This window comes from Sphaerodactylus townsendi, linkage group LG02 (genome assembly GCF_021028975.2).
Source record: "Sphaerodactylus townsendi isolate TG3544 linkage group LG02, MPM_Stown_v2.3, whole genome shotgun sequence".
NCBI classification, from domain to species: Eukaryota; Metazoa; Chordata; class Lepidosauria; order Squamata; family Sphaerodactylidae; genus Sphaerodactylus; species Sphaerodactylus townsendi.
In genome coordinates, this window is record NC_059426.1 from 30746729 (window position 1) to 30758880 (window position 12152).

General features: G+C 42.6%; 1 protein-coding gene across 1 annotated transcript; it reads right to left on the bottom strand.

Annotated features, from left to right (window-relative positions):
* Positions 1-1871: 1871 nt before the first annotated feature.
* KLHL23 (kelch like family member 23) lies at positions 1872-11984 on the bottom strand. Its single transcript, XM_048483273.1, has 4 exons — positions 11328-11984; positions 8162-9376; positions 7047-7199; positions 1872-4650 (listed from the first exon to the last, which is right to left on the bottom strand). Exons 2-4 carry the CDS (start codon positions 9372-9374, stop codon positions 4340-4342), a joined length of 1677 nt encoding a protein of 558 aa, XP_048339230.1. The 5' UTR covers positions 9375-9376; positions 11328-11984; the 3' UTR covers positions 1872-4339.
* Positions 11985-12152: the final 168 nt, after the last annotated feature.

The following is a 12152-nucleotide window of genomic DNA, read 5'->3' on the forward strand; positions in this document are numbered from 1 at the left end:
TGAATTATGATGAATCTTACAAATGGAACAGCCAGGGCATCAAGGTTGGACTGTGCTTATGGTATCAGTCCCACTTAATCTGCCCCTGATCCCAGTAGGGTTAGAACAATTCTGAAACTAGATGCTGGAGTGCATTCGTGGGCTGTGAGAGAACAGCTAATTACCAGAAGAAACAAATTCATTAAAAAGTTCTTAAGAGCCCCAAACCCCCACCCATTGAGAAGAGTGGCTAATGTAGCTCAACAGAAGTCACGAATATTGAGGCCTCCTTCGTTCCAGTTGGGCAGCTGCCCAGAAAAGTGACTCACAAACATGGGGGAGGAGGTGAGCTCCTCTACTGGTGGATGATTCTTTCACATTCTAAAAAGTGAGTGTCATGATATAAGTAATGTGTGATGTAGGGGTGAGCCCGCGAACCCAGCAGAACCGTAGAAGGAGCGCCAGGCATGGCAGTGGTGTCTTACGGCTCACGACCTTCTGGGTGCACCACGCTCTCCCCAACCCCTCGCTCCCCCATGAGTCACCCCGGGTCGCCCATGAACTGCCTGGACTTCCAAGCGGTCACCTGCAGGTGTCCCCATACAAAAGGGACAAAAGGGCAATTCCTGCCCCTCGCAGGTGAAGATTAGACTCCAGAACCACAGGATGCTTCCCTCCCATGCACGTAGCAGCCCGATGAGATCATGCATCACATGATGATCTTCCGCTCTCCCGCTCTCCCGATCTCCCGACCTCCCGTTCTCCCGCCTGCCCGACCCCTTTGCAGCCCGTTGGAGAACCCTGGCTAATAAAGGTTAGTGAGGGGTGGTTTTGCGGCAGAGTTGCCAGGATCACGGGATCCCGCGCTTCCTGCCTCTGGCTCTCTCCACCAGATGAAATCTCCGCGTCTCGTCTCTTCATTGGGGCCTCGTGGGTACGACTACAAGCGTACCTCAGCAGAAGAAAATCTACTTCAGCTTTTAGAAGTTTAGGAAACGCTGCCTTACAGACATTTTTTAATGTCGTTAGGGTTGCAAACCTATGAACCTGAGACTGAGATCACCCCATAGAAGTCAGGGGCACTTTTCTTCCTATATATCAGGGGTAGGGAACCTGCGGCTCAAGAGCCGCATGCGGCTCTTCTATCCTTGCACTGCGGCTCCACGAGCCCAGCTGCCGGCTTCATCCTTGCCTGCCCTCAGGCAGCAGGGCGGGCGCACCAACTGCCCGCGGATGGCTGGGCTGCTCCGCGAGCTTCCCCTCTCACCCACCCCATTGGGACGGGGCGGGCGCTTTCCCGGCGGACGGCGAGGCTGAGCCGCCGGCTTCATCCTTGCCCGCCCTGCAGGCAGCATGTGCTTCTCAGAATGAGTGGAGTAAAAGGTTAAAAAAACCAATATATACAGTGTTATCTTTATTTTAAATGTCAAAAATTATTTGCGGCTCCAAGTGTTTCCTTTTCCCGTGGAAAACGGGTCCAAATGGCTCTTTGAGTATTAAAGGTTCCCTACCCCTGCTATATATGCATAGCATTGGGTATAATCTGTTTATTTTGTCATTATGTGCAACAATAAGATTTAAAGCATTTAATAAGCACTCTTTTTCAGCTAGGGCTTAACAATGCCTTGTCAGTCAGATATGATCGATTTTTTTATTGCAGAAACAGTGGTATGCTGGGGGGGCGGAGTCTAGGAACCTTTAGTGTAACAATATTATTTGTTTCATCCTAAACCATATTTACTTGAAGACAATTTCCATTATTTCCTGTGGGCAAGACATCATTGTTTAAGTCAAATTATACTGGAAGAGAAATTTCATGCGGCAGATTTCTTCTTTAAGAGTCAGAAAATACTCTACATTTGCTGGTGGAAAAATCAGAAGTGATGCAAACATTGCTCATTGTGTGGCACATTTATTATAAATTAAAGTTAAATAACAACAAATCATCCCAACCACAGCAATATAAAAATGTGAAAACTGTACATAACATTCCCAAGTTTAGAGGTAAGACATTTTTAAAATGTAGTTTTAAGACGGAACTCAAAGGGAGTCATGATTGTAACAGTGGCATGCCAATTGTAAAGGTTTACATAAATGTTCTATTTCACTGATCAGTAATATTGATATCTCTTCCTAGGAATCCTCATGCTGATGCAGCATGTTTGGCAATAGGAAACAATCTAGATATCACTGTTCTGTTCATCCTCTATACCCAGAGGAATTTTGCTACAATGTCAGCATTTGTTGAATTCATAGTAATTGGTGTTTAGTTACCTCCTATGAGGTATTTATTGTTATTATACATTTAAATTTTTAAAATGCATTTACCCTGCCCTTCAACTGTTAAATCTTTCCAAGCGTTTTGCAGATCCTTTTAATCTCAGTGTTTTACTTCCATATCCTGTACTGCATTTACAGTGAAATCCCATACAAAACTATTAAAATCAGTCAGCTTAGGGGTCTGCAACCTGCGGCTCTCCAGATGTTCGTGGACTACAAACCCCAATTCGCCATGCTGGCAGGGGCTGATGGGATTTGTAGTCCACAAACATATGGAGAGCTGCAGGTTGCAGACTCTGCATGGGACTGCGCCTTCGAAAGCAATCCTAACCGTCTACTCAGAAGCCTACCATTCAATGAGGTTTATTCCCAGGAAAGTGTTCTTATAATTGTACACTTTCCATCGCTAGGGCCCCAAGGCACACTGTTGTTTGCTTTTAAATTATTAATGATTTAGGTTGGTCATATTTGGGCTTAACTTGTGAAATATGCACAGGCGTCACGTGATGATCCTTGCCTAGCGCTCTAATCACACCAGACCACAAAGAAATCAACCCTCCCTGATGCCCATTCCCCACACCCCACAAAATCCCCAGAGTTCCCTCAGTTGCCTGTTCTGTATGCCACAGAGCCACTTCAAGTAGGTAAATAAATAAACTTAGAAATAGATAAACTCCTTCATTCAAAATAGGCAAACTAAAAGAACACAATATTTTACTTTTAAGGCCTCTGTCATAATTTACTTTGTTGATTAAAAACTAAAATAAGTCATTTCTCAATGTGAAATTATCAGCAAAATGGCTCACAAATAGCCTATTAAGCCCAGTCTGAAATTTGTTTGGAAAATGCCGAACTATGCAACTATGTTTATGTTTATCTTGGTTTATCTTCCATGTTTCATCTGCAGTAGGCCATTTATTCAGACTACGAACAGAAATTTCTACCCTATTAAGACCAAGGTCATGTAATTGCCTCACTTCCTACTGTAAAGTGACCTATACACTGCTACGATGCACTTACAGACAATGGTATCCTGATAGCTGCATTTAAAATTCATATGTAGAGAACAGCATGTAAAGCGCATATCTACTGGCCTTACTTAAGTGGAGCAATACAACCCACATTGTATTAGACAACAATCACTGGCAACCATAAGAGTCCATTAGAAAACTACATGGGACAGTCATTGTCACTGTTACTACCTGTTCTTCATTTATTGCTGAATTGCTGTTTTATTCACGTTTTCCATATATTGCAATGAAATAGTACAAAAAATCCAAGCAGCATAATACTTTTGCTAGATCATTTACTGGCCAATCCAGAGAAGGTGCCGAATCGCCATTGGGAGGTGGTACAGCCCTATGCCAGCAGAAATGCACTCCCCAGAGCACTTACCCCAGGGGTGGTGCAAATTCAACAGTTGGTGATCCTGAGACACCCATCATGCCATTGTCAATCCCACTGGCACAGTAGGGGTTTCAGAGGCATGGGCAGGGGTAGAAGAGACCTTAGTTGGGTTCCACCCCAGCTTTGCCTCCAGATACGCAATGGCCTGGTGCATGGGCTGATTTATGCTGCCCTTTTGGATGGTGTAAACTCGTTGAGCCCAATGAAGGGCTTTCTGGTGGGGGGGAGGGGTTTTTTTGTATTTTGCCTCCCTGTGTCACCAAAATATTCCTTGGCCACCGGCTGTGGATTGGGCTGTGAAAGTAACATGCAAACGTTTAATTTCACCAAAGCTCATATATAGTGTGTGTGAGAGTGAGAGAGAGAACAAACACTTATTACTCAGCATGGTGAAATGCCCAAGTCTTCAGTTTATACTTCCATGGGAGCGGTGTGTGCAGGCCTGATAGGTTAGTTTGTACTTAGTGCAAAAAGATGGCAGATTGATCACAGAATATTAGAGATTCAAGGGCTGCTTTCCTTTTGAAACTGTAAACACCAGCAGAAATCGAAGTGGATGGTGTAACATAATGAATAGGCAAAATCCCACCATTAGAGGGTCATCTTCTTCCAATTCTATAATTTCCATGACATTTAGGAGTTTTTTTGTCAGAAAAGTGGTCTGCCCTTCCTGTTACACGTTGTACACACATACGCAACCATGTGAACGCATTGCACTGGGAAGGCTGCCCACAATTTCCCATTTATCACATTCAGGATCATATTTCTCAATATTTTGCAAATACGATCCTTTAGAAGATGAGTATCCTCCTGTTATGTAGATGAAGCCATTCATGACTACGGATCCACATTCCATCCTTCTTTCTATCATATCAGCCTTCTGTTTCCATTTCTTTTGTTCTGGATCATAACAATCTGTGATTGTGGTTTGTCCACCCACAAGATAGAGCTTGTTTTCCAGGGCAATGGAACACAATCCATATTCTGCAGGGAGAAAAGAAAAAATATTGGAATATTGCCTAATCATCTGAAGGTTCAAAATACAGCAGAAGGCTAGGAATCATGTTTCAAAGCTACTGAAATGTGTGTCTGCATTGATTTGGGGATGGGAATCGTACACGAGGGTTGCAAGGAAGATCCAGATTTCCGCTATACGAAAGAATGAGAAATCACTAAATATTATTAAGTGATACATGTAAGAAGGGAATCCTGAACTATTTCACTGAACATACAGCTAAGCATTGCGGCCATCTTAGTTATTGCAATGTAGTGTTTACCATCAATAGAATTATTTTTATTCATTAAAATGCTTGTATCCATTGTGGATAAAAATCAATGCTTTTTAAAAAAAATTAAAAGTAGGATTTTACCATTTTAAATCAGATTGAATCAGATTTTAAATCAGATTTTTAAAATAAAAGACTTTGAGGAAAAAAGTCTGCCTAAAATAGTTTAAATAGTTTTCTATTTATTTTTTATTTAATACCCCGCCCTTCCCAGCCTAAGCCAGACTCTGGACAGCTCACAGTGCAGTTTCCCAGACATCAATTATAAAAGCAAATTACAAAAATGACATTTGATTTCCTCCTAGGCAAATTTACAAGTATTGCTATCCCCCACCCCCGCCAAAAACGGCATGAGGGTGGCATTTTTCAGAGGGAAAACAATCAGCATAGTCAAAGACTTTCACGGCCAGATTCAACTGGTTGTTGTGGGTTTTCCGGGCTGAGTGGCCATGGTCTGGTAGATCTTGTTCCTAACGTTTCGCCTGCATCTGTGGCTGACATCTTCAAAGGTGTATCACAGAGAGAAGTGTGTTCGGCTGTGAAAGCCTTCGACAATACATTAATAGCTCTCCACATTAGAGCCAGCATAGTATGATGTTTTAAGGTGTGGGACTAAGACCTGGGAAACCCAGGTTCAAATCCCCACTCTGCCATGGAAACCTACTGGGTGACCTTGGGCCAGCCATATACTCTCTGCCTTGACCCTGGCAGCAATTTGGATAAATCTCCAAGGATTACCTGAAGCATGATGTGGAGGCAGGCAATGGCAAACCAACTCTGAATGTCTCTTGCCTTGACAATCCCACCAGGGCCCCCCATAAGACAGCTGTGGCTTGACAGCAAAAAATAAATATCCTCCACATTAGTCTCAACATTGAAACCACATATTCAGCTTTATTAAGATTCAGAATTATTGCTGTCCATGTTCCTCAAGCAGTACTGCTTAAGGCAGTAGCTGCCAACGAGATCACGACACACCTGTTTACCAGGTTCACCACCTCACAGTACATCAGCCATTTTCTGCCAGATGGCGCCACAGACCACAGCCTGTTAACTTGCTTGGAATATTAAGAGAATCCTCCTTGAAGCCTTACTTTATAATTGATGTCTAAGGTTCACTAGCAAACCAAACCAGACCAGTATTACTAGCAGCAGACCATGGGCTTTTGAATGAAACCCTGTGGGCACAAATTATATTAAGCAAGGGTGGTGGTGGTTTCTTTTGGAAATAGGCCAATGGCATTTCCTGTCTTGGTTCCCAACTGCAATTCTGCATGCTTTTCAGATATCAGAGAGTGATATATTAGTGGGAGAATCAGGAGCTAAGGTGTTGTCCCTCTGGATTACCACGAGGGTAATAACAATCAGGATGAGAGGTTTCGTTGTCTTCAGCAGTCCTTCCTTCTCTCTCTGTAGGTGTTCTAAAGTGGAGACTTAGCTATCTCTCCTCCTTGGGCACAGCAGGCAACTGTGAACATGTTTACTACACTCATGCTTGTGCCCAAACAATCAGCTCTTGGGATAATTTGTAGAAAGTTTAGATGGGAGTAAATCCAGTGGATATAGAACACTTCTCAATAAAGTCCCGCCCCCCACTTTGCCTGGATGCTGACTCTATTCGTTTCCTTTTAAGCATGTTGTTGTGAGTCTACCATGCTTTATTGCTGTGCCAATTATTTCTGCTATATAAGGGCTGAGAGCAGTGGTGGGATTCAAATAATTTAACAACTGGTTGTTTACAAGCACCATTTTAACAACCAGTTCTCCCAAAGTGGTGCGAACCTGCTGAATCCCACCGCTGGCTGAGAGCCAATGTGGTTTAGTGGTTATGAGCAGCAGACTCTAACCTGGAGAACTGAGTCCAATTCCCCACTCTTCCACATGAAGCCTCCTGGGTGACCTTGGGCCAGTCACAGTTCTCTCAGCCCACATGGAGGCAGGTAATGGCAAACTACCTCAAAATATCTCTTTCCTTGAAAACTCTAAGAGGTTGCCATAAGTCAACTGTGACTTGTTGGCACTTTCCACCATAGAGGGTATAGCAGGTTACGTAAATTCCACATTTTCCTCATGCCAATCAGGAGTAAAATTTACCTGGATTTGGGGCAGTGGTTACTATGCTCCATTCATTAATGTCCGAACAATACCTCTGGACTTTGTCATAAGTGCAGCTTCCCCGGTAACCATAGTGACCTCCGATTACATAGATTACTTCATTCAGGACACAAGCAGTGGCATTTCCAACCCCTGTTTGAATTTGTAAAAGGCCTTTAAATCATGTTTGATGCTATTCAGTATTATTTTCATAAATAAATGCTAGTCACAAGCACAAGTAATAGCACAGGTATGAAATTACACCTGAAGATTTTTAAACAATGGCATACTAAAATGTGTACTGAAGACAGCCTGTTACGGTAACAATATAAGTCTAAGGACAGTGATGCAATAAACTTATGTTTCTATGATATGTCAGAACTTTTTGACTATGTTTATTTTCAGGACATTTGTGCAGCACTTTGTATGAAATCAGAGCACAGAAAAACCATGTGGGTACAACTGTGTAATTTATTGATGAGTTATTGGTGAGCATAAGCCAGTATGCAGTCCTTAACTTTTGTCAAGGCATAAGTCAAAGATAATCACTTAATTATTAATGTAATATTAATTTATTCTCAATAGTAGGAGCCTTTCTTGTTCCCAAATATGCTATTACGAAGGTACATTTCATTGAACTATAGTTTAAACAACAGAAACTATAGACAGAGTTAAACAGGAAAACTGGTGTTTATACTGGAAAGGTTTTTTAAAATTCCCCTTCGGGGAAGAGGCGGCCTATAAATCTAAAATAATAAAATAAATAAATAAATAAATAAATGTTCATATTAATTCCAAGTATAAAAATCAGTTGACAATAATTCATATCATGGCTTCTCATGTATTCTTAATCAAAAGGTTATTTATATTGTGCTTAGAGGCTATTTGCAGCTGCCTTGGCCAGAAAACAAAATCTAAAACCAAGAACACGGTCATGTAATACCTTTTATAAGAACCAACCAGAATGACCCAAACCAGTATCCAAGAAAACAATATTGTACTTTAGACTTTTCCCCCCAAAAAATCAATTGCATGCAGTAGTAGAAAAATAACTGTGTAATTAAATTATTTCTTAACCTTTTTTTAAGATAAGTGAAAAGAATTCAAGCACATACCTTTGATCATGTCTGCAATGGGGACCCATTTCATTTTTAAAGGATCATAAAATTCTGCTTCTTCAGTTGGAGCTCCTTTTCTGTAACCCCCTAAAGCATAGATGCAGCCATTCAAGGTAACTGCACAGTGGTAGTATCTTGCATTAAGCATAGGACAGCCTTCACTCCACTCGTCGGCTTCACAGTTGTATATCCACACTATATCAAGGGCTTCTATATTGTCTGTTCTATAACCCCCCGTTACATAAATGTTGGGTCCCAAACCAGTGACTGCATAGCTTTCCCTTGCGTGGTCCGGCATATCTGCACCTTGGATCCACGTGTTGGTGATAGGATCCCATATATGCACTTCAGATAAAGGATGCCAGTAATATCCTCCAATCACATACAGAACAGCTGTCGACCTTACAGAGGGTGTTTTGGGGTTATAGCTTAGTGCATTGTCTATTAGAGACCTGATCTTGTTTTCATTTAACTGGCATTTCTTGTGCAAGCTTAAGGCTGACATCAAATACATTTTGTCTAAAGCCATTTCAAGACAGCTCAGCAAATCATAAATGTACTCAGTTCTTTTGTCCATATCATAAGATATCCACTTAACAACTGGCTCTATCGCTGCATCTTTTTTCCAAATGCTGAGATTCTTTCTGGAGAGAATGAACTGAAGTTTCTCGCCGCTGATTTCCAGAAACTCTTCCTGCCTGCACACTTCTTCAAACCGAGATAGTAATATTCTTCTAGACTCCTTCTCTAGCTCTGAGCAGACATGGTACTCTGCAAAGGAGTGCATCCCTAGGCAGTTGACAACATCTAAGTGCCTTATCAGAAACCGTTCACAGGCTTTCTTTACTGAGGTAAACTGAAGGAGATCTGCAGCTTGAAGGAGGCTCTGAACATTTGTTTTTGTTATCTGAATCTCCGACGTGTATATATAGACCACCAGGGATTCAAGAATGGTGGGACTGAGCCCAGAAAGCTTGATCTGGTTCTTAGACTTTTCTTTCATGTCAGAAGTGAACATAGCCTTAAAGTAGTTACTACAAGCAGCCAGCACAGCCTTATGGCAATGGAAAATCACACCCGAAGTGCACTGAAGAGTAATATCTGTGAATAAACCATCCCGGTAGAATGTTCTGAAGGCTTCTAAGAACTCCACAGGATGAGAGAGGTCCTTATATAGATAGGTATATTCCTCCTGTCCAGTCAATGCCATCACTGCAATAGAAATACTAAGGTGGTGAAATTCATGCAGCATATGCATGTTTAATCACATGTAAATCCCCACTGTTTACCATGGGGCTTCCTCCAAAATTGCTGCATATAGGATTGAAGTATCTTTTTGAAGCGTTTATTTCTATTTGGGGGGGGGAACCCCACAACATTCCACAGCAATAAACAGGCACAAAGCCACAACGAAAAGCTGTTTACTCTTAAACTAAGGAATCCAACAAGTTCAAAAAGGACCCCAAGAACTGCCTTATAATCCCTCACTCATTTGTGAGATCAAATCACAAAGGATTTCATATACAAGGAATAAAGAACAATATTATATTGCATCAAAAGTGGCCATACCAACCCAATAAATTTAAACGTAAGAATGTTTGCTGAGTTTAGAAAGGATAACCCATATAAGGAATCTCAGAAGGATCTATGTAAGGCAGCCAAAACAATAGTAAGTCAGGCAAAGTGGCTTGTTCAGTGTTAAAAGATTCAAAATAGGTCTGAGCGGTGATACTGTGCCATTTTATAAGTTTTAAGCAAACACAACTTGGAGTTCTTAGGAAATTGGAGGACAGGCTTTCCACTATCATCTCAGAAGTCTGAGGTTTTTTTTGCAACTTCACCACACATAGAGTTGAACCACAAACCCTCCACCAGTGTCCTGTTCTTGTTTCTATATTGTATCAGGAAGTTTGCCAAAAGTTTGAAAAGTTAAACGTAAATTAATGGAAGGCTAGTAGCACAACCTCAATAATATTTTTACATAATAAATCCTCAACTGGTCTATCTAGAACCCTGATCCAGGTTTTGCTTTGCCACAGAGAAAAATATGTTCCTGTCTGAAGAGTGGAATAGGACACATATTTCAGGCCCTTTTTCACTCAGTCAAATTTGTTTCTGGTACTTGATGCACATATTGTACAGGAACATCTTTTAATAATGTATAATTGTAATCTTGCCATCTGAGTCGAAGTATGTATGTTTACTCAGAAGCAAGTCCAGTGAGTTCAGCAAGGCTTTCTTCCAGGTAAGTATGCACAAGATTGTAGCATTAACATGTTTGTCTATCTGCAAAGTAAAATGCATAAGCAATTTGTATAAACACATTTTTAATTGCATGGTCAGAAATATAGGGATACTTTCTAGGGGAGAAATATATATGCTAGTAATACATATATTATTATGCAATATATGTAAGTATTTAAGTATTTTTTCCACTGGTTTTTTCCCTGCAGTTGCCTGCTCTTTTATTCCATAGTTAATTCTGAAATTTCAAAATCGTATACACCAGGCTCTGAGCATCATGTCCAGGCAAGCTGATGTTTGCTTAGTGTCTTAGTATAACAGCACTGTATGCCACAGACCTTTGTTTGAAAAACAATTTATCTTTCTTAAATGGAAGACAAAAACAACATATTTTTGAATTTGCATTGTTTCACTTTTAATTTTTACAGTAAAACACTGGTGGGTGAAAAAATAAGTTGCATTGGGAAAAAATATTCAGTCACTAACAGAAGTACTACACCACCAGTGTAAGTGCTCTAGGTGAAGGAGCCAATTTTATTTTTGGCCATTTTACCGTTTACAAAATTCACTCAGTAGTATCCCAGTTGGGTTAGCCTGTTAACAAAGGACCCAAACCCGCTTCAGCTGTGGTGGGTGGCATTTACTCTGCGTATTTCTACGGAGAAGCAGATGAATAAATGAAAAGCCGTTGGCCCTACAAACTATGGAGCAGCCTTTGCAATATACATGTTAAGAAGAGCTGCATGCATGCTAAGCCAGTTCTTCCTAACAGCCCGCCCGGATTGCAAACAAAGAGTGAATAACCGAGTGACACACTCCAAATCCGTGCTGACCACACGACTACCGCCAGTGGTCACCAACCCCCGCCCAGTCTGGGTCCCTTGACAGACACGCTCGCAATTTGCTCAAGAAGACCCACCTGCTTTCCAAAGCAATTGCCAGGTGGCGCAGCCGAGGAGCGCTTTGGAAGCCGAAAACAAAGGCAAGCAGGTAGGAGGAGTAGGAGGTCCCCGGCTGTCAAGAAGCAGCGGTGGCAAGAAAAGCCCCCAACCCACATTTATGGCAACTGTCTAGGATTGGTCGTGGGGCATTGTGGGAACGCCTTCCCCGCTGTCCCATGTGGAGACTGTCAGCTCCAAGGGACCCCTCCCACCCACCACCCACCGTAGAGAGTTAATAAATAAGGCTTGGCTAAGGCGCTGCGCCCTCAAGTCCTGCCTCTGGCCAGCCTCGCCTGCTTGCTTCGCTGGGGTCGCCGCCAACTATCCGTGTGGGGAGGTCCCGCTGCCCAGCTTGGGGGTTGTTTACGGCAGGTGGTCAACTTTTGCTGGACCTGCTGCTGCTGCTGCCGCCGCCCCGGCTTTGCTTGGTCGCCGCGGGTCGAGGGCGAGCTCCGGCGCGCTCAGCAGAAGGGAGAAAAGAGGCGCCAAACGGAGGCACCCAGGGCGCGCGTTTGTTTTCTGGGGAAAGGAATGGAAGGGAGGCTTGTTTGCCTTCCCTCCGGTTCCCGGCGGCCCCTATGACCATATTTGAAAGAGACGCTGCTTTTCTTTGCTGCCGGCCAGCTGGAAAAGCAGATGGGACCGGGCTGGGAGGCATCTCCTATTTTGGTGTCCCAGCTGGCTCCTTCCACTCCTCGTTCTGCGCACCCTCCCCACAAGGTCGTAGGCAGCAGCTCAGCCTCTCTTCTCTACCACTGGTAGCAGCTCAGCATCTCCCCCAAACGAAACTCAAGCCAAGTAAA

What these genes read in the sequence shown, in the direction of transcription:
- KLHL23 (XM_048483273.1), bottom strand. Translation starts at nt 9,374, where the DNA reads ATGGCATTGACTGGACAGGAGGAATATACCTATCTATATAAGGACCTC. An exon ending in CATTGCAGACATGATCAAAG is followed by an intron (nt 7,200 to 8,161) that starts GTATGTGCTTGA and finishes AAATTCAAACAG; the next exon opens with GGGTTGGAAATGCCACTGCT. An exon ending in AACCACTGCCCCAAATCCAG is followed by an intron (nt 4,651 to 7,046) that starts GTAAATTTTACT and finishes TTCTCCCTGCAG; the next exon opens with AATATGGATTGTGTTCCATT.